Source organism: Dasypus novemcinctus, chromosome 12 (genome assembly GCF_030445035.2).
Source record: "Dasypus novemcinctus isolate mDasNov1 chromosome 12, mDasNov1.1.hap2, whole genome shotgun sequence".
Taxonomy (NCBI): domain Eukaryota; kingdom Metazoa; phylum Chordata; class Mammalia; order Cingulata; family Dasypodidae; genus Dasypus; species Dasypus novemcinctus.
Window position 1 is genome coordinate 79,607,611 of NC_080684.1, and position 27,663 is coordinate 79,635,273.

Below are 27,663 nucleotides of genomic sequence, written 5' to 3' on the forward strand. Positions count from 1 at the left end.
GTGAACATGAGGCTCTTTCATAAAGGATTGGCAGTAAAGAGCAAAATTAAATTACATTCTGAATACGTCACAAGTCCAAAGAAAAGGTGACAAGAAAAAGAGAAATTGGAGTGTGAACTTTTACCTTAAAGGGAGAAGCCGTGCTCCTGAGTGGACGAGGGGGTTGGTGGTCAGGTTGAAAATAATATGTTGAGACTGGGAAGACTGGGAGGGAAATGAGAGCTGCACGAACCTGAAAACTCTGAACTGGCAACTCTTGTCATCTACTGGAAATTGAGAGGTGTATGAGGGGTTTAGAACATATGCAACTAACGTAGAATTTCAGCTGCCAAAATTGTCTTGAGCCTGCATAGTCTCATCGTGTACTGATTTGTGAATATCAACGCGGTCCTTTTGAGTCATAAAAAAGAAAAAGTAGTGTGTGCTAGTGAACACACTTTTAGCTCCCCTCTTCCCATCATGTGCACTTTATAAAACCGCGAACATAAAAATTCTCGGTTCAGCCGGGAGTGCCAATCCGTTTGCGGGCTGAGCCGCTCCACAGGATAGGCTTATTTTTCCAGTTCACTCTGGAGCTAAAAATCTCCTTTCAACTTGACTCTACGTGGACATATTTGCCTCGGGAATGCTCAAGTTATGGGCAAGGAGGGCTGGCTCAGTCAACCGCAGCCAAAACCTCCCAAGCTAGGTGGAACCCGCTCCCGCCATGACATTGGTTGGGCAATAACCAGCTGGCAGCTCCCGCAACCGAGTCCTCCACCGTCCCAGCATTCCCTTCGCCGCTACCATTGAGAGCAGCTTCCGGAGTCTCTGGTGTAGGTCGGGTGAAGAAGGAGCGGGCCCTTGCCGCTCTGGCTCACTCCCTCGCGGTCTCTCGGGCAACATGGCGGGCGTGGAGGAGGCAGCGGCCTCGGGGAGCCACCTGAATGGCGACCTGGACCCAGACGACAGGGAGGAAGAAGCTTCCTCTACGGCTGAGGAGGCAGCAAAGAAAAAAAGACGGAAGAAGAAGAAGAGTAAAGGAGCTGCCGCAGGTAAAGGGAATTTTATGTTTTCCCGGTCACCGTCAAGGATGGCCGAACGACCCAGACCCGGCGGGGGAGGCAGAGTCCGGGTCCTGGAGCTCAGGGCTGGACTCATTTCCAGGCCTGAGCGGGTGGCAAGGCCAGGTTACACAGTCCTAGTTTCGGGGGGAGGCGACTTTTCCTTTAGGACTAAGGTTCTGGTGCTGTGGGTGAGAAAAGAATGTCTCAGCTTCCATGTGGTGGCTCTGGCAGGGTCGCTGAACTTGAGCCCGTATATTACCAGAGTTCAGTTCCCACACAGACCCCCGAGCCGACCTGAAAACGTGGCCAGGGCCCCAGCCTACCACCGTCTGTATGCTTTGGCATTCTCGGAAATCAGGGTCTGACCGATACTGCTGTCTCTTGCTGGAGAAACCTGAGATGTATTTTTGTCGAGGGGAGTGGGTGGGGTGGGCAAGTCTTAGTGCCTTCACCGTACACCTTCACCTACCACCCCGGATTACATGGGTGTGGGGAGAGTGGGTGTATGTGTATGTGTGTGTATTCTTGCGCTAGTACACTGATGTCACTGAGTAGTAAAATTTGTGGTGGTGGTGCGAATTTTCATTTGTCTCATCCCCCAACATCGTCAAGCGTTAGGGCTTTAGGCCTGAATTATGATGCCATTTGCAGGGTTAGGGAGCAGTCCACATAGGATATTCTGTGGCTTGGAATAGGACTTCTCAGGTCAGTAACTTCTAAATCCACAAGTAAGAAAAGAAAACACATCTGAAAGTTTACAGTTGGATCAGATTATGAACTAGGAACTTTATAAATGTATGTATTTTTGATAATACTTTTTCTTGTACAGGTCCTTCATTTTAGGAAATTTTTTTTTTTTTTTTTACCTATTTTTAATTAAAATCAGCCAGAGAAAGAATGAGAAAAATGGAGAAGCTAAACATGGTGAATGGTGGAGTTGAGAGAGTTTGGAGAGGAATAATCTATACCTTTCTGAAATTTTTATTAGATAATTAGTCTGCTCTATACTCAATTGGATTAGGACGGGTGGAAGTAGGGAAAGGGGAGTTGTAATGTTGCTCGGACACTTCAAGAGTAAAATTTAATTCTAGGATGTAGTCTGTTGGCTGTATCTTGGTAGAAGGCCAAGTAGTGGGTGGATGCTAATAAGATAAAATTGAGGGCTGTTTTTCTCTAGTTTATTCTTTAAAGTTTTCAGCAGTCTGACCCTAATATATTTTAAACAGTTGTAAGCTCTCAATGTAAATCTTCTATAGTAGCTAGAATGATATTTCCATGTGTGTTACCTGGAATTACTATTCTCTTTTTACAAACGTATTGCTTCTAGAGCTAGATTGTAATTACTTCCAGGCAGGGACCTGGTCTTGTGCTTAGATGTTCAGGAGTTTGTTTTTTAATACTGAGTATCATTTCCTATTTATTTCAATTGTGCTCAGTACATCTTGACAACTTCTTGAAGTTCTGAAGCCCAGGATGTCCTACTTGAATCCTATTCTTACTAAAGCCTTCAGCATTTATTGCCTGTCTTAAGTACCTGCCTGGAAATTAAACTATTTGTTGTAGTCTAATCGCTGAAGCACTTTATAAAAAGTTAAACTACTTAAAGTAGGGACCAACTCGCATACTTTCGTTTAACATACAGTTGCTAGCACAGAAGTGTGTAATGGATATTTTGTTGAATGAAAAAATGCATGGACCTACTTAGGTCTGAAAATTTTTATGTCATTAAACAAATTGTTATGATCACAATGCTTTTGTTTCTATTTCCTGAACACTTATAGGAAATTATTTTCTTGTGTGTTTTCTAGGATACTTAGAACATATTCTAGAGGTAAAGTATTAGATTTGATTTATGCTATTTTATTTAATCAACAGGGCAACAGGAAACTGACAAGGAATCAGTAGCCTCAGTTGATGAGGTAGCAAGACAATTGGAAAGACAGGCATTGGAAGAGAAAGAAAGAGATGATGATGATGAAGGTAAAATGGAAGTGGCCAATTTGATCTTTGTGCTTAAAAAAGCTAGAAAATGTGGCGTTCTTTAGACAAAATCTATTTATTTCCCCTTATAGTCTGTTATTCTCTGACATTTCATTTGTTAAAGTCTCAGTTAATGTCTTAGAAAAAAATGAAGAGGTAGTTATTAGCAACACTTTAAAAAGTTGGGTAAATTGAATGGCTGCTCAGATAACACAGATCTCAACTTTTAAAAATGTATTTGGTAGAAGGCCAAGTGGTGGGTGGATGCTAATAAGATAAAGTTGAAGGCTGTTTATTTAACTTACATTTATTGAACAGCTAATGTATACCAGGATCTATCCTAGAATACTTGCACATGAATTCTCACTTTACAAATTGTAAAGTGGTGGTTGTATGATTTACCCAATGTGACACACTAATACATGTAGAATAAAGCCAGAATTTCAAACCTAGGTCCTGATCCCAAGACCATTCTTTTTACTTTATGCCAAAGCTACCTCAACATTCTCAAAGGAGCATATCAGAATGCTTATAAACTCCAAAAAGTCCTTGACCTTTGCTTCTTGTGCATTTGATGCTATACAATTTAAGACAGCAACTGCAACTATTGCAAATTTGTGTGACATGTATCCTGTTTATCTTTAAAATTCATGTGCATAATGTATTTTGCTCCATTAGTCTCATGCCTACTGTATGAGGCTTGACCCAGAATATTAGAGACCAATTGAAAATACAAAGGCATAGATAAAGCCTAAACCTTTGTGTAAGATAAACCCAGACTAATCAATAATTTATCATTCTTGGAGTAAAAAGCTTCTGAAAGCAGAAAATGTAAACCGTCATTTGACATTATTTTATAAGTATGGATTTCACTATCTAAAATTATTGGTGTGTGCCACCGAATTACTGCCACCAGATGAAATGTTTAAAAGAATACAATGTGGAGAGCATACTATTAGTTTGCCAACTTCTAATCATCAGGGACAACATTTTGGTCATCTCTATTTCATAGCAGTGTGCTTTGTAGGTAGATTAGAGTGCTTTAAAAAAGGATTACTGATATGTATTGAGTAGTATTTGTAGAAGTTCAGAAACTTAGGTCTCTTTTTGATACCTTTATTTAAACTGTTCTAAGGCACTGTTCTATTTAATCTTAGCCTTAATAGTATCCTTAGGGAAGTAGATGTGGTTCAAGTGATAGGGCCTCCCCCCATATACCATATGGGAGGACCTGGGGTCGATCCCTGGGGCCTCCTGGTGAAAAAAGAAGAGAGAGCATGCCCATGTGGCAAGCCGAGTGCCCATGTGAGTACCCACGTGGCGAGCCGAGTGCCTGCACAGCAAGCTGTATGCCCACGCAATGAGCCAGTGCTCGCTCAAGTGAGTCATGCAGCAAGATGATGACGCAACAAAAGAGAAAGGAAGGGGAGAGTCAAGGTGAAGTGCAGCAGAGACCGGGAACTGAGGTGGTGCAATTGACAGGGAACCTCTCTCCACTTCAGAGGTCCCCAGGATTGAGAAAGACAAGAGGAGAAAGAAAGAAGAGAAGATAAAAAAAGAGAAATAGATATAGAAGATCACACAGGGAATGGACACAGACAGCAAAAACAGCAGGGAGGGGGAGGGGAAGGAAAAAAAGTAGTACCCTTAACCTTTCCTCAGAGTTCAAGTGTATGGGCCATGGGTTTCATAGAAAATTGTTATCATTAAATTTCATAGAAAATTTAATTAAAATTAAAACCTGTTACAGGTTTTATTAAAAAACAACAACACTGAAAGTAACAAATGTTGGTGAGGATGCAGAGAAGGAGATACACTTTTGCATTGCTGGTGGGAATATAAAATGGTACATCTGCTGCATATAACCTGGCAATTCCCATTTGTAGGTATACACTGAAAAGAATTGAGAGCAGGGAATCAAACAGAGACTTGTTTGCGAATGTTGAGAGTCGCATTGTTCACAGTAGATAAAAGGTGTAAACAACCTATCCGTCAACAGATGAATGGATAAGGAAAATATGGTACATACACATAATGGAATATTATTCAGCCATAAAAGGAATGAAGTTCTGATACATGTTACAACATGGACGAACCTGGAGAATGAAATAATCCAGTCACAAAAGGACAAATATTGTATGATTCCATTTATATGAAATATCTAGACTAGGCAAATTCATAGAAGTAGAAAGTAGATTATATGTTAACAGGGGCTACAGGCTGGGGACTTATTTATTGTTTAATGGGTACAGAGTGGGGTGATAAAGTTTTGATAATGAATGCTTTTGATGGTAGCACATTATCATAAAAATAAATCTGAATTGTACACTTAAAAATGATTAAAGGGGAGTGATGTAGCTCAGTGGCTGAACACCTGCTTTCCATGTTCGAGGTTCTGGTTCAATCCTTGGTACCTTCTAAAAACCGCATATATATATATGTGACAAACTTTTTGTTTTATGTATATATAAACACCATAATAAAATTTAATCAAAAGAGAAAAAAAAACACCTCACAGTAGATTTCTGGATATTTTGGGCACTCTTTTCTTTTACCAACCAAATTCCAAAATAGTTCTTAACCCCTGTATTAGTTTACTAGGGCTGCCATAAGAAATGCCACAGACTGGGTGGCTTAAAACAACTATTCCGTTCTGGAGGGCCAAAATCTGAAATCAAGGTGTCATCAGGACCATTCTCCCTCCAGATACTCTAGGAGCAATCTTTTCTTGCTTCTGGTGGCTCCTGGCATTTCTGGGCTTGAGGCAGTGTAATTCTTATCTCTTCCTCCTTATGGTCACATGGCCTTCTTCCCATTTATGTGTCTCTCTGTGTCCTCTCTTTGATAGGACATTAGTCATTGGATTTCGGATTTACCCTAAATCCAGTATGATTCAGCTCAAGATCTTTATCTTCTTAAATCTGCAAAAACCCTATTTCCAGTAAGACCACATGCTGAGATTCTGGGTGGACATGAATTCTTTGGGGACACCCTTCAATCCAGTGAACCTCCTTTTTTGTATCATTTTGTTTTTAGAATCCGAGTTCTCAACCCAGAAAAAATATATATCCTTACTGATTTTTGCAAACAGTTTGACCCAGAAGGAAATTCTGTTTTTCTGGTAACTTGTGGGAAAATACATTTTAAAATATGAGTCCCCAAATATGCTTCCATACAAAAGCACCAGATTAGCAATCAGAGGATATATATTTTTTGTCCAATTCTGCCATTTACCAGTTGAAATTATTTTAAACTATTTACTAGTCGAAATTAAGGGCAAGTCCCTTAAATGTTTCTTAAGAATAGTTTGAGGATCAAATGAAGTTGGATTTAACTGTAAAGCGTATATAAACTAAGTATTTTACATGAAGTTTCAGAGCCCATATTATTGACTTTAACACTAGTTCTTTTTCCTAGCTTTTTAAAAAATAAAAATATATACATATATATATATATATATATATATATGTACACACACACATACATATATATTTTTTAAGGAGGTACGGGGAATTGAACCTGGGACGTCATACAAGGGAAGCAGGCACTCAAACCACTGAGCTAAACCAGTTCCCCAAACTTTTTTTTTTTTTTAAGGAGGTACTAGGGATTGAACCTGGGGCCTTGTATACATGAAACAGGCACTGAACCACTGAGCTACAACTGCTAAAAAAGTTAATACATTTTGTATTCTAAAAAATATTTTTATCTAGCAGTTCTTTTATTAGAGTAAGTCAAAGCAGAATTTGCTAGTACTTTTAATTATACAAGTCAAATTCTGATATTTCAAACTGACAATATATGAAATTCTTTTCTAAGAGTATTCTTTTCTGAGAATACTGTTAAGTATTGTCTTATATGATAGTATCGAAGATTCATTATGTATACACTTTTGAGGTTTAAATGACTACATGATGTCATTTCTTAGATGGAGATGGTGATGTAGATGGAGCAGCTGGAAAGAAGAAGAAAAAGAAGAAGAAGAAGAAAGGACGTTAGTATCTTAAGTTGCATTTGATAAGTTAAAGTGGTTGTTATTGGTATATGTTTCAAGTTGGTAAGATTTAGTATAGGTCAAGAAAATAAATCTAGGCTTAGTAGAAAAATTAATAACTACTTAGAAAATATTTTGGTTCAACAGTCACATTGGTATTTAGCTGTCATTCAGCTAAAGAATGTTAATATGAGTGGTTAGCATTTTGCTCTTAAGTTAGGGATAAGTTCCCTAAAACACATAATTAAAAGAATAATTCTGTCAAAGGATGGCTCAAGTGGTGCCACCAAGTGGTAATAGTATAAACACAGTGTGCAGTTCACCAACCACCTTTGAAATATGAGATTTTTTGATAAACATTTGAATAGTCCCATTATTTAAAATTTGTATATATGGTGAGATTCTATTAATAATCTTTATATTGCACTATTTCAGATTTGCATAAAATATCACACTCCTGTTTTGTTTCTATAAATAACATAGCCAAACATCATCAGGGACCTGAAATATATTAGGAAGAGTAAGGGGAGGCTGTATAGAATTGGGGGATAAAAGGTTGGGCTGAGAATCAGAACACTTGATTTCTAATCTTGAATGCCTTATGGGCTGTTAGGGATTACTGAGCCTCTGCTTATACCTTCCCGTAAAATCTTGCAGGTTAAAATTCTATGAACCAGAATTTTGGGGAATTTACTTCCATTTTTATCTCTGTGTTGACAGAACACTTAGGTCATTTTTTAAGGACACTCTTGGCTCTGTCAGCCATTGCTTCCCTGATTTGCCTGATTTGTCTATACGGAAGTGAGGTAGCTTTCTTTCTATCCAGGCATCGATCCTTGCTAGATCCTTCCATTCTCATAAGAGGAAATCTGCTCTAGGCTGTGAAGGCACATGAGTCTGTAATTGGTGAGCACAGGTTACTTGTATTCCATAAGTCTACCAGGGATTATGATGTTATATTCCTTCTGTTCAGAAATCCTTGGAAGTGTAGCACTGAGTGTTATTACCTGAGAATGGCTTGAGAGATAAAAACAAATTCTTGATATGTTCTTCAAATTGCCCCTTAACAAGTACAGACCAGAGGCAGGAATGTTAAGGGGCAATTTTGTATTTGCCTTTGATAGATTTATTTTACCGGTGGATATTTTAGTATGATACCATCAACCTTTATTGTCCTTCCTCTGAAAATGTTCAACTGGAAGGGTTAGAGCCAAATCTGTGGTTTTATATTGGTATTATTTCAGTTTTTATTTTATGTTCTTTTCATTGTTTAGATTTTTGCTTTCTAATTTACTTTGGATGCCTCTTGTGTATTTCTTATATCCTTGTAGGTTCCTGTAAATCACTGCTGGAATAAGTCCAGTAATATAATCATGGACAGATTACTTATTTTTCTCATCTATAAAGTGAGACAATTATAAATTATAGTTAATGATAACAGCTACATAAATTAATTCTCATGCAGCTTCCTGACTTTCCTTAGATATAATAGTCTCTCCTAAAAGTCAGGTCTTCTAAAGAGAACATATTACTAGTTCTTATGTATTTTTAGAAGAAAAATCCCTGGTTAGGTTTTTTTTAAGAATTTTTTTGAGAGATATTCACATAAAATCCATTCAATGATTAGATTTTTTTTTTTCCAAGCATCTTGAGAAACACTGGTGTCTTTTGGGATACAGTTTGGGAGCTGTCCTAAAGCACTGTAGCTTTTTTCAGATATCTGAAATTTGCCTTTTAGTATTAAGTATGTATGCCTATAACTTTACTCTTGAATAGTACTTTTCTACTTATTTTATTAATACCTAGTCAGTTTAAATTTTTACTTTATTGCTTTAGGACTTTATTACTTTCTCGTTGGTTCTTTGGTTTTTATTTGTAAGAGACAACCTCTGTATGGTTTTCTATCTTGAGTATAGTGAATAAAGAAGCAAACCTTAGATGTTTGTGCTTTCTGCCAAGGCATGTACGATTTGAGTCCATAATGGGGTTCTAAGAAGTGTATTTCTTTTTCCAAGCAGCAAGAGGTAAGAGAGGTGACCAGCAGTGCTTTTAACTATAAGGAGATAGTGCAGTGGTTCCTTTAGACCAGGATGTATAGCCAGTAGGAACTGAGAAAACTGTAATGATTACTTAATTTATTTACGTTACAGAAGTTAATTCTTTATTTGTATCTCACAGCAAAAGTTCAAACAGACCCTCCCTCAGTTCCAATATGTGACCTGTATCCTAATGGTGTTTTTCCCAAAGGACAAGAGTGCGAGTACCCACCCACACAAGATGGGTAAGGATCATAAAATAACTTCAAATTTGAAAGTTACAGCTTATCAATAAAGCAAATTTGATTTTTCTCAGGTTTTTGCTCCAGTATTTTAATAAAAACTTGTGAGTTTGTTGCAGAGAAAATACAGTAGAAGCCCTCTTATCCAAAATGATTGGACCAGTAGTAGGTAGATTAATCAAAAAAAGTATGCTAAAGTGAGGATCATAAAAAAATAAAAATATTTAGTTTTATTTATTTATCACTCTTGAAATTTGAGCATGGATTTGCACTGGATGTTCACTTTTTTCCCCCTTAAACCTTATGCATAATGCACTGTTTATAATTTTAGCTGGGGTTTCTATGAAGAGGAACAAGAATTGAATAATCTCTAGACCAATGTTTACATCTTTCCCAAAACCATTTATAGGTTTTATCTACAGTAAATTTGACCGAAGTATTTTGATGACTTGCCTTTATTGAGACTTTTCAAAGCAATCCATTTAGTTGCCATAGAAAAAGTTCTTTTCTTGTAATATATAATTAAGTTACAAAATTATAGTAACAAATACAGATGGCTTAAACAAGTCTGGCAACAAAATACTGATGCTTGAAAGTGTTCAGAAAGGCTATATTTCACCTGGTGAACAGAAGCTTATAGACTCTAAGTACACAGTGATTAAAAGTATGGGAGCTGGGACCAGATTGCATTTAAATTCCATCTCTAACACTTCTTAACTTTGGACATGGGCAAGTAACTTAACATGTCTGTGCTTTCATTTTTTTAACCATTAAATGGGCGTCGTAGGGTTGTTGTGAGGAATAATGTATGCAAAGCACTTAGAAGAGTGACAGACACATAGTAAATATTAAGGAAGTGTTAGCTGCTATTACTATTATTATTATTAATCAGAATAGTAGCTTTCCAGCCATTAACAGTTAGAATACTATGGACATTGGTCAGTATATTTTACAGAGGGAATCAGGAGCTTTGGTTAATCCAGTGGTTGCAATAGTTGGTTAAGGAAGCTTCTACTGTAGTGTTATTTCTTTGGCCTGTGTACTTTAAACATAGGAAAGAATATGAATATTGTTTTTACCCCCTTTTCAATACCAAATGTGAATGTTCTTTAGGGCATAAGTCTCTGTAAGGTTCTGGAATTTTAAGACATGGATTTCTTTTCTTTGGATTTGAATTCATCAGTCATTATCCTGTTGTAAAGCATTTATCTTTATAATATCACAGAGACATGTAATTCTATATCAATACATAAATTCCCATAGTACATATGTTATGATCACATTTATTTTTAAATATAATCTTTCAAATTTTTTTGTTTATTTGTTTCTTCTTCCTTCCCCTCCTTCCAGACCCATGTTAACCACCTAGCAGGGAGCCTTCCATATTTTTCTATCCTTATATGTGTGCGTGTGTGTGTCTGTTTATATATATGTATGAGGGGTGTTTTGTACATTGTTTTATAAAAATTGAATCATAGGTGTGCTTTTCTCTACATTGCTTCTCTCATTCAGTACTACTACTTGGAAGTCCTTCCAAGTTAATCTGAATTGCTCTTATATTCTTTTGAATGGCTTCCTAATAGTTCATGGTGTGAGTGTGCCATACTTTATTCCACTATTCTCCAATTGGGTGTTCACTTTGTCTCCAGTATTTTTTGCCACAATATACCATTGTGCAATAAATCTCTCTCTATATATGTCCTTATCTAATGGTAGATTTTATATGATAGTTTTCCAGGAGTGGAATTGCTGAATTGAATGTATTGATACTTTAGTTTACGTTTCCCCAACTAATAGTGATTTTGATCATTTCATTGTTGGCTTTGCTTTTGGTATTGTTTGCTTGTACAGGAGTTTGAAATTTTTAAATAATTTGTCCCTGTTTTATACTTTCAGTTTTCTAGCAGTCTCTTGGATTTTCTTGAACTTTTATTTTGTGTTTTATTACATTTCCATCTTTAATTGATTTGGAATTTTTTTGTTTAAGATAGGGTGCTAATTTTGTTTTCTTTCATGTGGATAGCCAGTTTGGAAGAATTGTTTATTAATCCATCCACTGGACTGATTGACCATCTTTGTCATATATTCTCATATATATGGAATCAATTTCTGGATTATTTTTCTGCCCCATTGGGTCATTTGTATATTTGTATGCTAATACTATGTTATTTTATTTTATAATTTTATTTTATATTTCAGTTTAGTCTAGTTTAGTTTTATTTTATTTTATTTTATATTTTATTTTATTTATTTTATTTTATTTTGTTTTATTTTATTTTAATTTAATTTTAATTTAATTTTATTTTAATTTTCATACCAGGGGCCAGGGACTGAACCCGGGATCTTGTATGTGGGAAGCCAGTGTCACATTGGCCTCCCTGAGTTGGTTTTTTCGCTTGTTTTGTTTGTTGTTTGTTTTCGTTTTTTCAGGAACATTAGGTACCAAACCCAGAACCTCCCATGTGAGAGGCAAGTGCCCAACCACTTGAGCTGCATCCGCTCCCTGCTGATACTATTTTGATTTGATATTAGGAACTTTTTAATATATTTTGATAATTTCATAAGACAAGTCATTCTTGCCTACCACAGAAACTTTTTGATACTTATCTTGACTGTTTAGGCAGAGTCTTTTATACACATACATACTAAGAAATGCCTTTGTTAGAATTCTTATTGCAATTGTATTATGTATTAGTTTTTGAAAATTGTTTTATCATATTGTGTTATTGTCCAGTGTAGTGGTGTATTTTTCCATTTATTCAGTTTTTTTCTTTTTCCCAAATATATTCTGTCCTTCTCTTGTTCAATTTTAATCTATTTTCAAGCGTTTTGTTTTTGTTACTGATGTAAATGAAATATTTTTATTCTCATTTTCATTTCTAGATATTTATTGCTAGAGTAAAAGAGCCACTGATTTCCCATACTTAATAGATTATTAATATTTTTTTTTATGTCAATATTGTGGAATACTTAAAATGATGCCTAAATACATGAAAAAAAAATACTGATCATACTCACTGGATTGGCTTTTATTAAATGGAAAGTCAGGTGTTGGCAAGGATGTAGGGAAATTGGAACCCTCATGCATGACTGGTGGGAATGTACAATGGTGCAGCCACTGTGGGAAACAGTATGGGGGTTGCTCAAAAAGTTAAACATAGAATTACCATATTACCTGCCAGTTCCACTCCTGGGTATATACCTAAAAGAATTGAGAGCAGACACTGGAACAGAAACTTGTATATCAGTGTTCACAGCAGCATTATTCACAGTAGTCAAAAGGTATAAACCCAAATGTCCACAGTCAACAAATGAATGGATAAAAAAATGTGGTACATACATAAAATAAATTGCTTTTTAAACAATGAAGATAATTTTATTGTGTAATCATCTCGGTAATTTTCTTGACTATTAAAAGCAGTGTTGTATGCTATTCTAGAGAAGTACAAAAGTCTATGTGGTTTTGTTTGCTTTTTGTATATTCAGTATTTTTTGACATTCATATAATCAGTTTTGACTATTTGCAAATAGATATGAATCAGTATTCCTACATACTTGGGAAAGTATTGAATATAGTTTCATATCTTGTCCTCAGTTTTTTAAAAATAAAGTTTTAAATGAAGAGTGCATGGATTGTAACCAAGAACTCAGCTATGTAACTACCATCCAAATTAAATCCATTCTTTTTTTTAAAATTTTGAACCCAGATTCTACTTTTAATACTTCTAACCCAGATTCACTTTTAATATTTTGCTAGATTATTGTACTCTCTCAATGGAATATGAATATTTTATGTATTGTGTATAATGTGCAAAGAACATTTTATTCTTTGCTTGGAAGATAGGAAGTGAATGTGGAGAATGTTAAGTTGATGAATCCATATGCATACTATTTTTTCTGAATGTTTTCATAGTAAGGTGTCTATTTTTGCCTGGAATACTAAAGAAGTGGCTATTGTGCTCTTTTAAGGGTGTCTCTTCTAAAAGCACATGATATTAATTTGCTCCTTAGTGGTGATGTTAATTTTTATCACTTAGTTAAGATATTATCCAGTTTCTCCAGTGTATGGTTACTAATTTTTCTTTTTGTTATTAATTTGTGGGGAGTTACCTTGAGAATAATGTAAATATCCTGTTCCTTGTGAAAAACCCTGTCTTCACATGTAGCATTCATTGATGATCCTTTTCTAAATTGTTTACTATGAAGGTTGTTGCTTTTTTGAAAAAAAAAAAACACAACTTGACATTAACATCCTATGTGCATTTCCTTTGTCGTTAAAACTTTTGAAACCAGTTTTTAACTGCTTTAATGCTTTTCTATTCTGTATCTAGCATAATTTTGTAGCTATTCTCTATTTCTAGAGAATTCTTTTTTTCTAGACAATTTATATTATTTTCCAATTCATTTCTTGTATTTTTTATTTAAAGAAGTAGGTTTACAGAAAAATCAGGCAGAAAATACAGAATTCCCATATCCCCCCCATTACTGACACCTTCCATTACTAGTGTAGTACATTTGTTTCTAATTTTTTTATCATGAGAACAAATTCTGTGGTAACCATCTTGATGTGTTATTCAGATTTCATTTTTTTCTTTATTCTGGACCCCAGGGAAGTAGAAATGAAGAATCATTTTGAAGTCTTTTTTTTTTTTTTTTTTTTAAGATTTATTTATCTTTATTTCTCCTCTCCTCCCCACATTGTTTGCACTTGCTATCTGCTCGTCTTCTTTTTAGGAGGCACCCGGAGCCAAGCCCAGGACCTCCCATGTGGGAGGTAGGCACCCAGTCACTTGAGCCACCTCTACTCCTACTTGTTGTGCGGTTATCTTGTTGAGTCAGCTCGCTGTCTTGCTGGTTTTCTTTAGGAGACACTGGGAACCGAACCCACGACTTCTGTGTGGTAGGTGGGCGGGCACCCAACTGCTTGAACCATGTCTGCTTCCCTTTGTGATAATTGTTCTAAGTTTAGCAAGGAGGTTGGGGCATTTGTTAATTTCACTGCAATGCATATTCATTATAGAATAGTTAGGAAATACAGGTAAATAAAAAGGAGAAAATAAGAATCTCCCTAATTCTACCAGCAAATAAAAATACTTGTTACTATTTTGGTTTGTTTTCTTCTAAAACCTCTTTATATAAACATGTATTATAAATAACTAAAAGTAGGGAAGTGGACTTGGCTCAGTGGTTAGGGCATCCGCCTACCACTTGGGAGGTCCGCAGTTCAAACCCTGGGCCTCCTTGACCAGTGTGGAACTGGCCCACGCGCAAGGAGTGCTGTGCTGCGCAGGAGTGTTCCCACGCAGGGGTGTTCCCGCGCAGGGGACAACTGGGGCGGGGGAGAAAAATAAATAAATCTTTTTTTTTAAATCAACTTTTAAATAAATAAAAAAGTTTTAAAAATAGACTTATACAGGAAAACTGCTTTTTAACCCCTTTTTAAATTTGAACATTCTCTAAATGATCACATCTAGGTAAATTAACAGTAATTACAGTAATTCCCCAGTGTCATATAAGTACCTTTTTCTAATTTAGATTTTTTTCTAGTTGGCCCCAGAACATCCTTTTATTGGGTTTTTGGTTTTGTTGGGTTCCCCCTCACCCCCCCACCCCCAAAAACAGGATCTATTCAAAGTTCATAAATTGCATATGGTTAGAATCCTCACCTTTTTCTCTTACCTTCGTTACATTGAGTTTTTGAAGAGATCAGGCCAATTGTAGAAAGTATCACATTCAGGAATTTTTCCAGTTTCCATATAGTGTTGTAAACATTTTCCTCTATTCCTTTATTTTCTGTAAACTGGAATGAGGTTGAATATGTGTGTGTGTGTTGTGCTAAATTATCTTGATTTTATTTTTTAGAAGGTACCGGGGATTGACCATAGGACCTTGTTCATGGGAAGCAAGTGCTCAGCCACTAAGCTACACCTAATCAGTGGATGTATCAGAAGTGATATTATATATGTCGTAGTTTATGTAATTCCATTGCATCAGTTGGCAATGTTAAGTCACCCTAGTAGTAGTTGTACTGTGTTTGATCACTTGTTAATATGGTGACAGCTGGCTCTTTATTAAACATACTTTTTTCTTTTTGCAGTTTCCAGGTAATCTCTGAGGTACCTTGGTTCAAATGGAACATCCTTTTCTTTAACTCCTTTCATTAATTGTTTTAATAGTCATTGATGAACCTAATTTTATCAGTTATTTTGTTGGGGACTGCAAAATGGTGAATTTCTAATTCTGTCATTTCTTCTATGTTTATTAGCTGATATTCTTCTGTAAGAGTATTTTATCTACTGGGGATCAACTACAGTTTCTTCTTACAGGCAGGGGTAGTGTTTTGATTCTTCTGAGTAGCAGAAGAAGGAGTTGGCATCATGTGCACGCATCTTTGTTTTTTTTGGGGGGGGGGGTTAAAAGGAATGCATTTTGGGAGTGGATGTAGGTCAAGTGGTTGAGCGCTTGTTTCCCATGTAAGAGATCCTGGGTTCAGTCCCTGTTACCTCCTAAAATTAAACAAATGATAAAAAACAACTCTCACTGGGGAGTGGATGTAGCTCAGGGGTTGACTGCCTGCTTTCCCTGTATGAGGTCCTAGGTTCAATACCCAGTACTTCCTTAAAAAAGGAAATGCATTTTTACATGGTGTAATATTGCCTTAGTGGTCACTGAGCTGTGAACTATGAACTGTATGTTCAATATATTGTTTAAGTGTGTATCCCACTTGTAACAAATGTTAGATTTTTTCGTTCTAAAACAATTTGTTTTTGAAAATACACTGCTTGAAAGGCATCACTAATGGAACACCTCCTTCCCAGATACTGAGTTATGTTATTCTTTGTTATCTCTGGCTGTTTTTAAAAAATGTGCCATGTCTCTCTAAGGAAAATTTCCTCTTAATATATCTACAATTAGAAAAATCTTGCAAAAGCACATATTATCTCTTCTGAGAAAGCTATATGCAAATATCCAGGTCAGTTTAGTACTTGCCCTATTGGCCAAGTTAAATACTAATTTTTGGTTTGTTCCTCTGAAGTCTTAAGTATATGTGTTACCCTGAATGAAAGGATGACTTTTTAACTGCTTGGTTCTAGGATCTTTTCTGGTCCCTCCTTCTCATTTAAGTTGTCAGGGTATTAGTCCCTCTGACTCAGAATGAAATCTCCATTGATGATTTGTTTTTTTTTTCCTAAGAGTCTTAAAAAAGGTATAACTTGGTTTGGGTTAAGTGCAAGTATGTGACTTCTTATATTTCATAAATTTTGTTCACATTGAATGAAAAGAAACTGAAAATTTAACTTATTATCTAAAATATTTTAAATTAGTCTATTTTTATCTCCCTCAGCTTTTTATGCTTGTTCTGCTGTTTCCTAAATGACTAATACTGTGTGCTATTCTAAAGGCGAACAGCTGCTTGGAGAACTACAAGTGAAGAAAAGAAAGCATTAGATCAAGCTAGTGAAGAGATTTGGAATGATTTTCGAGAAGCTGCAGAAGCACATCGACAAGTTAGAAAATATGTTATGAGCTGGATCAAGCCTGGGATGACAATGATAGAAATCTGGTAAAATGAATACATATTTGTAAGAACATGATTAAAAATTTTTATTATACTTAATTCTCCAATTGTAATATTTGGCTTTCATTACTGCTTAAACTTTAAAAAGGTTCTAGAAATCTATTCTAAAGCTTCTTGTGGTGTAGTTATAATGAGGAAGCCATAAGAGGAATATACTTTTACACCTCAGCCTTTCTCGTTTTTATGCACATACATTCAGGTACACATACACATATATGACATTAGGCCGAGGCTTATTTTCTGTCTGGAAACCTTATTTTGCTTCCTAATATTAGCAATTCGGATTAAGAAATTAAAATTCTTCAATAAATTAGAGTAGGCCTAGACACAAAACATATATAATACAACAACAAAAATTAAGTAATTTTCTCCAGTTATTCTTCTTGGGAAATGATTAGCTGTAAAGGTAATTTAAATCTGATTCAGATAGTTGTCACAATATGCAACATTGAGCAAATAATATGTAATTAGCATTTAAATTAGTTTTAAGTCTAGATTCTTACTTCATAGTAAACTAAGTTAAAGTGGATTTTTCTCCAGATTTCTAGTGGAATTAAATTCCTTGTCTTTTAGAAGTGAGCTATTATTTTCATGACATTGGAGAACTCTTACTTATTCACATCTAGAAAGTGCTCAGATTACTCCCAGAATGTAATTTAAGGGCTTGAGTAAGTTTTCTGGACTTGATGAACTATAAGCAATATAAGGATAAGAATTTAAACATTTAAAAATTCCTTTTTCCTTTAGTGAGAAGTTGGAAGACTGTTCACGCAAGCTAATAAAAGAGAATGGCTTAAATGCAGGCCTGGCATTTCCAACGGGATGTTCTCTTAATAATTGTGCAGCCCATTATACTCCCAATGCTGGTGACACTACAGTATTACAGTATGATGACATCTGTAAGATAGACTTTGGAACACACATAAGTGGTGAGTTCTTGAAATAATTCTTACTGCACCTTTCCCCACCCCCCAAAACATTAGTCTTGTCTCTTTTGAATGGGGCCATATGTACTTAACTCCCAATTTTGTTCTTTCCTGCACACTTTTTAGTAGAACTGTGTTGAGGTAGTTTTTGAGATTTAATTTAAACCATTCCCACTGGAGTAAAATAAAAACCACTGATCATTGAGATTCGTCACCTCTTGTGTCAATGCATGAAAGTATAGTTCTACATTTTCTCATGATGTGTGGGTGTAGGTCATTGTTTCAAACATCATTTATTGGAGAGCTAACAACAAACATTTATTTAGAATCTTTAAGTTACCAACCTTTATATACATACTAACTTTTCTAAATTCTATCCGAAACCCTCCTAAGTACTTTGTTACTCTTACTTAACAGGTAGGAAAATAGGCTTCTGTTAAGTACTTAACTGTGGTTACTCTAAAGTAGAGAACCTGGGACAAGTGCTTAGGTACCTATGGTCCTATATATTTTCTCTGCCCTGCATTGATATTCCTTAGTTTCCCAGTCTTTTCTTGCTTTGATTTGTTTCTGACTATCTTTTCACATAAATGTCTGGGCAAGTACTAAATTGGTACTGCTTTAGTAATAGGATCCTGGAAGTGCTCTTTTCATTTTGAAACATTTATAAACTTTATTATTTTTTTAAAGATTTATTTATTTCTCCCCTTTCCTCTCCCTTCCCCTGCTGTGTCCATTCGCTGTGTGTTCTTCTGTGTCTGCTTGCATTATCCAGCACTGGGAAACTGTCTCTTTTTTGTTGTGTCATCTTGCTGCATCAGCTCTCTGTGTGTGTGGCACCACTCCTGGGCAGGCTGTGCTTTTTTTAACACAGGGCGGCTCTCCTTATGGGGCACACTCCTTGCACTTGGGGCACCCATATGCAAGGGTGCCTCTGCATAGCATGGCACTCCTTGCGTGTGGCAGCACACCAAACAGGTCAGGAGATCTTGGGGATCGAACCCTGGACCCTCCATATGATAGACGGATGTTCTGTCAGTTCAGCCACATCAGCTTCCCTATATAATTTATTTATACTCTCTTGCCCCTTTGCTTATGATTGATCTTTGGAATACTGCCCTAGTTCGAACTCATTGATTTATTTTCCTGTTAACTAAAGTAAGGTTAATTAATAGGGTAAAGGCGATAGAGTAGATAAATTGACTAGCTTATAAGTAATATTAAGAATTTTCTCTTTCAGGTAGGATTATTGACTGTGCTTTTACTGTCACCTTTAATCCCAAATATGATACATTATTAAAAGCTGTAAAAGATGCCACTAATACTGGAATAAAGGTATGTGAACTGTAAGCATCATTTTATTCAATACATTTTGAGTACTTAATAGCTTAAGGTCTTTGGGTTAAGATGAGTAAGACCTGGTTCCCTGCCTTTGGGGTTTTAATTGGATGCTTGTATATGGTGTACCAAGGACTTTTTACACAGGAAGTTAGAATGTGCAAAGCAGTTTTTCTCATTGTTTTTGATTTCAAAATATTAGGGAAGAAATTAAGTTTCTATAAAATTCTGTGCTTTAGATAACAAAGTACATATAATTCTGTTTTCAGTGTGCTGGAATTGATGTGCGTCTGTGTGATGTTGGTGAGGCCATCCAAGAAGTTATGGAATCCTATGAAGTTGAAATAGATGGGAAGACATATCAAGGTATAGCCTCTTAAAATGTATCTTATTTAAAGTGAATGTGACCCCCGTAGAATTAATTTTGGGTTTTCTTTTTTTGGGGTCAGCTGCTTCATATTTATATCTTGGGAATGTGAAGAAGGAAAATAGAGGATCTAACCTGCTCAGAGCATTGTAGGAGTACTATGATCACTAGCAGGGAACTGGTGCTAGGCCACACTGGTAGCTGGTAAGAAAATACCTGGGGATCTAATCCTGGGATGTCAAAAATGCAAAGTAGGATTTCTGTAACTAGCCAACACAAGGCCAGAAGCCTTTTGCATTGATGGCTCCTGTTTTAGTTTGGCTTTTTTTTTTCCTTCCATTTTTTCTTTTGAGGTACCTGGGCCAGGTATTGGACCTGGGACCTCCTATATGGGGGCTGGCACTCAACCCTTGAGCCACAGTGCCTCCCCTGAGTTGGTTTTGTTGTTAAATTATTTGAGTGTTTTTTTGTTTGTTTGTTTCTAGGAGGCACCAGGGATTGAACCCAGGACCTCCCATCTAACTGCTTGAGCCACATCTGCTCCCCTGTTTGTTTTTGAGTTGCATTCAGAATTTAGAGGCCAGTTAATTCTTTCTGTGTCCTTTTGTTTTTTTTATTTTATTTTATTTTATTTTATTTTATTTATTCCCCCCCACCTCCAGTTGTCTGTTCTGTGTCCATTTGCTGCGTGTTCTTGTTTTTGTCCACTTCTGTTCTCAGCAGCACAGGAATCTGTGTTTCTTTTTGTTGTGTCATCTTGCTGTGTCAACTCTCTGTGTGTGCGGCGCCATTCCTGGGCAGGCTGCACTTATTTTGCGCTGGGCGGCTCTCCTTACGGGGCACATTCCTTGTGCATGGGGCTCCCCTACGCGGGGGACACCCGAGCGTGGCATAGCACTCCTTGCGCGCAACAGCACTGCACATAGGCCAGCTCCACAGGGGTCAAGGAGGCCCGGGGTTTGAACCATGGACCTCCCATGTCGTAAACGGACGCCCTAACCACTGGGTCAAGTCCGCTTCCTTGTGTCCTTTCTTTAATCCTCAATTCCCTTGGCCTCTTGGTCTTTCCTAGCCACTGCCTTAGGTGTACAGTCCCAGAGTCATTTTGCTTTCTGGTGCTCTACTCTCTTCTCTGTTAAATCAGTCCAGCCTTTTTACTCCCAGGGTCTGTCTGATTTCTCAGTGTCACTATCATTCTCTTTAATGATTGTTCCCTGTCATTCCTATTCTTAGAATTTTCTTACGGAATTATTTTACTTAAATCTTCCTGATTCCTGTTTCTCCTTTATAGTTCTTTTTCATGTAATAGATGTAATATGTATATGATTATATGTAATATATACTTACATATTTAACATAAAGTTTGTCATTTTAACCACTTTTAAGTGTACAATTCAGTGGCATTAATTTTATAATGTGCTACCATCACCACCTTGCATTACTAAACTTATTCATCACCCAAAACAGAAACTCCTTACCCATTAAACAATGACTTACCCAGTACCTCCTTCCCTCAGTCCTGGTAGCCTCCAATCTACTTTCTATCTCAATGTATTGGCTTATTCTAGATATTTCATGTAAGTAGACTCATAGATATTTGTCCTTTTGTGCCTTATTTAACTTTCAAGGTTCATTCATTTTGTAGCATGTATCAGAACTTTGTTCCTTTTTCAGGCTGAATAATATTCTTTTATGTGTATACATCACATTTTCTTTATACATTAATCTGTTGATGGACCCTTGGATTGTTTACACCTTTGCGCTATTGTGAATAATGCTTCTTTGAACATCCATATGTTATATATAGCTAAAGCCATAAGGGGAGAAAACTATTTTTAAAGGCAAGAAAATAGCCTGTCTTGTTTCCAGTTTGCTTTTCTTTACAAAATGTTGTTTTATTCAATTCTGTACAAAGCTCAGTACTAGTTCTGTTACCACCTCAGACTTAGTAACATGACCTTCACAGATACAGCGTGGTAACCATGGAGAAAACTGAGATCAAGAGAGTAAATGCCAAGTTATTTTGAGGAATAGAAAACATAGGCCTTTATTTCCAGGTTCACTGAGCCAAATGAATAGTCTATTCTTTTTTTCCCTAGATTTCTAGTGTCTCCAAAATGCCCATGTTACACTTATTCTTCCCTCTCCCTCACCTCAGAATCTCTGGTGACCACTGTCTTTATATCAATATCACAAGTTCTTCTATTACTAGAATAATAAATCTACTTTGGTCCGTAGTTGAATTTCCCCCTTATGTTTGCTTATTCCTCCATCTTAAGGATTTTGGGATGTCCACTGTGCTTCTGGTTGAGAGGGGTCTTAGATCCTAAGGGGCAGATGGATGGAACTCTTGCTTGCAGTTGTAGCTACTCACTGTTTTTTTGTTAGTTGTCCTGGGTGAGTCTGATGAAATGGAGGATAGGCAGTGGCCGCAACTCTTGTGAGAGTCAGGGCTCAACTGGCGTATGAACAGATGAAGATTTAAGTCTCTGGGACATATATTTAACAAATGTAGTGCTAATGATAGGTTCAAATAAAAGGGGCCAAAGAAGCATTTGTAGGAAAATTATAAATGAGCCTAACCCTGTTATATTGGAGAGACAGATTATGATATATTCTAAGGTAAGGCCCACTGATGGGGTGCCAATTTCCTGGGATTGTCTGCTCTGCCTATAGTGTCTAGATGTCTCTAGAGTCCTCATGAGCACTCCTGTTTGAGGCATTGTTTACTGTGGTAGTCAGTAAGATCTTATGGGGATTTTTTGAGTGTATACATAAGGTGCTATGGTTTAACATGAGTCACTTCTAGAGATTATGAGAGGGAATTTACACAAGATAGGGAGTAGAACTTTTCCTGTATCCTCATGTTTTACTCAGCCAAAAGGGGTGCTGATGCTAAGTACCAGAAATCTGTTGGCTTTTATAAAGGGTATTTATTTGGGGTAAAAGATTACAGTTATAAAGCTCTAAAGAGTACAACTTGCAAAAGTACTTCCTCACACAAAGTCAATTGCTATGTGTTGAAGCAAGATGGAGGGCAGCAATATCTGCAAGGGTTCAGCCTTCCTCTTTCATCTGAAGGCTCCATGGGCCCAGCTTCTTCTGATATCAGCTGTAGTCTGGAAAGCTTATTTCTTTCTGGGCTCAGCTGCTCTGCTCTCTTCACAAGGTCAGCTGTAAACAATCAGGCAAATGGCTCATCTCTTCCTGGGATGCAGGCTCAAAGCTGACAAGTTCTGTCCTTTTCTGTGTCTATGGAGCTCTCTCTGTTCCTCTGTGTCTTTCTCTGTCTTCTTGAGTTTATATAGCTCATCAAGGAGGCGAGGACTCAGCCCTGCATGCCCTAATGATATGGCTGAGTCAAAGCCCTCATCTTGATTTAATCAAGTAAACGTAAAGCCTTTGCATTTCTATCAAAGGGTATCATGCCCAGAGGAACAGACCAGTTTACATATATTATAATATCTCTTTTTGGAATTTATAAATAATATCAAACTGCCACAAAGGTAATTCAGAATTTTTGTTTCCAGCAAGTTGTCAAATTTTAAAAGGTTTCTGTACCACCCCCAAAATTTTTAATATACTTGTCTTTGCTTCAATGCTAAAGATTTGAAAAAAACTTGCTACCTAATTCTGACCTAGAAGAAATGTAGCTCTTACTGCGGATACTAGAACTATTGTAGGGCTAGATTTATTTTATTTTATTGTGAAATATAACCCTGAAAATGCAAAAAGTATAAAAATTTAACTGAACACTTGTAAAAAAGCTATGTAACCTCACTTCTCAAGAAATAGAATATTGCCACCATTCCAGAAGCCCACCAGCCCTCTATACCTGTTCCTGATTATAACATTCTTCCCCTAATGAACCACTATCTTGACTATTAAGGTATTTGCATTTGCTTTTCTTTATACCTTTATGTCCTAATTATGCATCCCCAGTTAATTACATTTAATATTGAACTTTATATAAATGGGATTACACAAAATATTTATATGTGTGCCTTCTTTTGCTCATTATATCTTTAGGTTTTATTTTAGTTACTACATTATCCCTAGGTTTTTGTTTTTATTGTTGAATAGTGTTCCACTGTGTGAAAAATACCATAATGCCTATTCTTTCAAGCATTGATCAAAAGACATTTGAGTTGTTTAGCTTTGCTTTTTATATATTTGCATTAAAATGATATATGAGAAAAGAAAATTTAAGGTTTCATAACCCTACCATTTTTCAAGTTTTAATTGTGTACATGGCATTTTATAGGTCTTTTTTTTTTTTTTAACTAATACAGCATATTTTATATCTTGAAATTAACCTCTTTTGGTGATCCCCGTTCTTTTGTCATTCATATTTTTTTCTTTGCCTTACTGTCCTAGTTTTTAATCAATAACATTGCAGTAAACATCTTTTCATATTCCACTAGATTTTTGTTTGTTTTTAACTACCTTAATGTGAGGTTATCTCATAGAGCCCATATCTTGGTTTTATGTAAATGCTTGAGCTCTGTACCAGAAGGCCAAGAGATGTTTGTGCTTATAGAGACCCTGAGTATTATTTTCTTTTTGATAGTGAAACCAATCCGTAATCTAAATGGCCATTCCATTGGGCCATATAGAATACATGCTGGGAAAACAGTGCCCATTGTGAAAGGAGGAGAAGCAACAAGAATGGAGGTATGTATGTCATTAACACTTGCTCTTTTGTGAAAAACATTTTGATTTTTTTCCCAAACCAAAGTTAGTAATAGTTCAAAGTATATAATATGTTGAGAAAGATTAACTTGCTCTTCTTACCTATCCCAGTAAAAATTGGGTTGTGTGAGTAATATATCTAGTCAACCAAGTGCTGAATGAATAGTTAGGACTACCAAAGAATTTATTCAACAGTTAATGGATATTTATTGAATATTTATTATGTGTGCTAGTCTCTTTGCTAGGCAATGGGGCCTATTATTAGGGAACAAAATAAAATTACTTGCCCATTAAAGCCTACATTGTAGTTCTGGGACACAGAAAGACCAAAAAGTACTAAGGAGATAAAGCAAGGAAATGTGGATAAGGAATGCCAGGGGCTATTTCGTGTTGCTTCTTAGATAGGGAATACTTCACCCTGAAGTTAAGAGATTGTAAATGATTAGTTCTGATTTTTTCTTTGCTTCCCTTGACCCTTGTATTTTTTTTTTTTTTAAGGAAGGAGAAGTGTATGCCATTGAAACTTTTGGTAGCACAGGAAAAGGTGTGGTTCATGATGATATGGAGTGTTCACACTACATGAAAAATTTTGATGTTGGACATGTGCCAATAAGGTGAGATTTTAATATGAGTTTCTCTTCCCAATTAACAGCATTTTTAAAAATGTGACAAACTTCCAAGGTTGGTACAGTTCTGTATCCTTAAAGCAAAAAAAATTGGCCCCTTAAAAATTTTCATTGAGATAAAAACTCAGAACCAGTTTCCAATAGTTTGAGATTATTTTACCAGCATTTCTAGATTTTTGTTTTTAATATATTCTTGTTGATAAACTTTGTGTTTACTTTTTAAAAATCTTTTGGAGATGGTTAAAGGATTGATTTACACCAATTTTCCTACTTTTTATGGATGTTGAGCTTGATGCACAAAAACTCCACCATGCCACTCTTTAGGTAAATCTGTACTGGGAATTTAACATATACATGAATATGTCCATGAACATGAAAAAATGGCCTCCAGCTGGTCTCTTATTTACATGGCATCTATATTTAGATACAGAGCTATTATACCCTCTGGTATTTGTTCAAAGAGGCAACAAGAAGTTTTTTTTTTTTTAACCTTAATTATCATGTGAAGACACAACAAGAAGTTGTTTTTTTTTTTTTTTTGTTTTTGTTTTTTTTTGTTTTTTTTTAACCTTAATTATCATGTGAAGACACATTTTCTTAATGGGGCACATGAGTTGGTAACTTCAACTATTAATCTTGGATTTTCTCTTCCCAGGCTTCCAAGAACAAAACACTTGCTAAATGTTATCAATGAAAACTTTGGCACCCTTGCCTTCTGCCGCAGATGGCTGGATCGCTTGGGAGAGAGTAAATACTTAATGGCTCTGAAGAATCTCTGTGACTTGGGCATTGTAGATCCATATCCACCATTATGTGACATTAAAGGATCATATACAGCGCAGTTTGAACATACTATATTGTTACGTCCGACATGTAAAGAAGTTGTCAGCAGAGGAGATGACTATTAAACTTAGTCCAAAGCCACCTCAACATCTTTATTTTCTAAGCTTTGTTGGAATACATTATACCAAAATTAATTTGCAACATTTTGTTTTAATAGTGGACCTATATAATACTTTTATCCATGTTTAAAAAGGAAGGTATTTGATCAAAGGCAAATCTTCTAATGTAATTAACCAAGGAAAAAGCTTTCAGGACTTTTCAAAATGTTAACTGTTTCTCCCTTGTCTAGGAAAATGCTGTAAAGCTCAACGTAGTTAGGAATAAGTTTTACATTTGTTTTGACCACTTAAGAGATGCTTTTCAGATATTTATATTACCATATTCCTACTTGAATGCTTTGAATGACTACATCCAATTCTGCACCGATGCCCTCTGGTATTGCTTTTTAACCTTCCTGGAATTCATTTTCTAAAAAATAAAGACATTTTCAGATCTCAGAGCTACATTTCAATGTCTGTGGTTATAATTCTAGATAGGAAATAGCTAAGCTTACTGTAGGGAAATGTAGAGCTTTGTGTCTAGAAAACTAAAACTTCTTTCTGGCATAGTGGATTAAATCACGATCTATAAATACATAAAGTAGAATCATCACCTTTATTTTATAAATGAATGCACAGCTTTAGAATATTTTGCCTTTGTTTATAGGACCATGATAGTTCTTGCCTTTCATTTTTTTGTCTTTGGAAAGATCCACTAAATTGAGAGCATGATTTAGAGAAAATGATTTTGCCAACTTGAAACCTTGATTTAATAAGTTGGAACATTTAGATCCTTTGTCCAATAATAGTACTTACTGAGCTTACTCAGGAGAGACCCAAAGGCTATTTAATGCCACAAAAGCAGGAAAACTTTCCTGTTTGGATACTGTTCTTAAGAAATCTAAATTGAAGTTATTTGGCTTTTTCATAAGCAAGCCAAATTCTCTAACACCTTTCCTACCCCTTGATTGGCTTGGATTCATAACATTTCAGGAAGAGAGGTAACAGTGACCCTATTAGCAGCTAAGTGCAAAAGTTGACTTCAAGATGCATAATATTTGTTTGAACTGAGCCCCACTACTGCTTCTTTAATGAATTGCTTGAATTCTTACACATAAATGATTTGTTGGGAATGTTCCAACACAATTCCAAAATTTATGTACCAAGGGAAAGCCTTAATTTGTATGTTTTAGCGTAGAATTTTATTGCCTCTGGGATGCTTTTTAATTAGTATTTTGTTTAACAGTTCTCATAAACCTATGGCTTCTGTACCTAGATGATTTATTCAAAAGCTGCTCTTTTCAGTTTTAGAGCTATAAATGAATGTTATCTTGTGAGATAAGCTGGTTTTTAGCCATATGAGCTATGTTTATTATGGTGCTAATGTTCAATAGCTACCTTCAAATAATTTCTCCATTTTCTGTGATGTTATGCTAGTGGCAGAATTCACCAGTTCATACCTAGACATATATAGTGGGCCCTCCAGCTAGCTCCTTTTGGGATGTGAGTACATACCTTTTTGATGGGATTTGCTGATATAAAGATTTCTAAGCCCAGGAATTTTAGAATTGACCCTTGTAAATGAAAATGTTTGGAGCTTTGTAAGACCTCTTCAGCAATAATGATCTCCAGCCAATTAAGAGCTCTACACTCTCTTCCCAGGTAACTGATGGAAGCAATACCATCATTTCATGTCCCTGGAATGGCTGGAAGGGATATATGATCTTGTAAATAGGAAAGCTGTCACTTAAGAATTGTATTGTTTACCTACTAGCCATGTATATTCTGTCATGTTTACAATGATGTACCTTATTGGTAACAAATTATTAGTCTGATGTTTAACAATAGTGCCTTTTAGTAAATTATTTTATAACCAAAACATGTTGTTTTTTGTTAGATTAATTTAGCTGAATATAGAAGTCCATGCTGAGATTTTATGTAGTAAGAAATCTCTGT

At 35.9% G+C, this 27,663-nt stretch overlaps 1 protein-coding gene across 1 annotated transcript; it reads left to right on the forward strand.

Annotated features, from left to right (window-relative positions):
- Positions 1-433: 433 nt before the first annotated feature.
- METAP2 (methionyl aminopeptidase 2) lies at positions 434-27,586 on the forward strand. The gene is made up of 11 exons (XM_004451522.5): positions 434-1,034; positions 2,922-3,026; positions 6,955-7,020; positions 9,199-9,301; positions 16,701-16,862; positions 17,625-17,806; positions 19,044-19,138; positions 19,411-19,507; positions 24,079-24,182; positions 24,699-24,814; positions 25,482-27,586. Exons 1-11 carry the CDS (start codon positions 884-886, stop codon positions 25,732-25,734), a joined length of 1,434 nt encoding a protein of 477 aa, XP_004451579.1. The 5' UTR covers positions 434-883; the 3' UTR covers positions 25,735-27,586.
- The last annotated feature ends 77 nt before the right edge of the window (positions 27,587-27,663 follow it).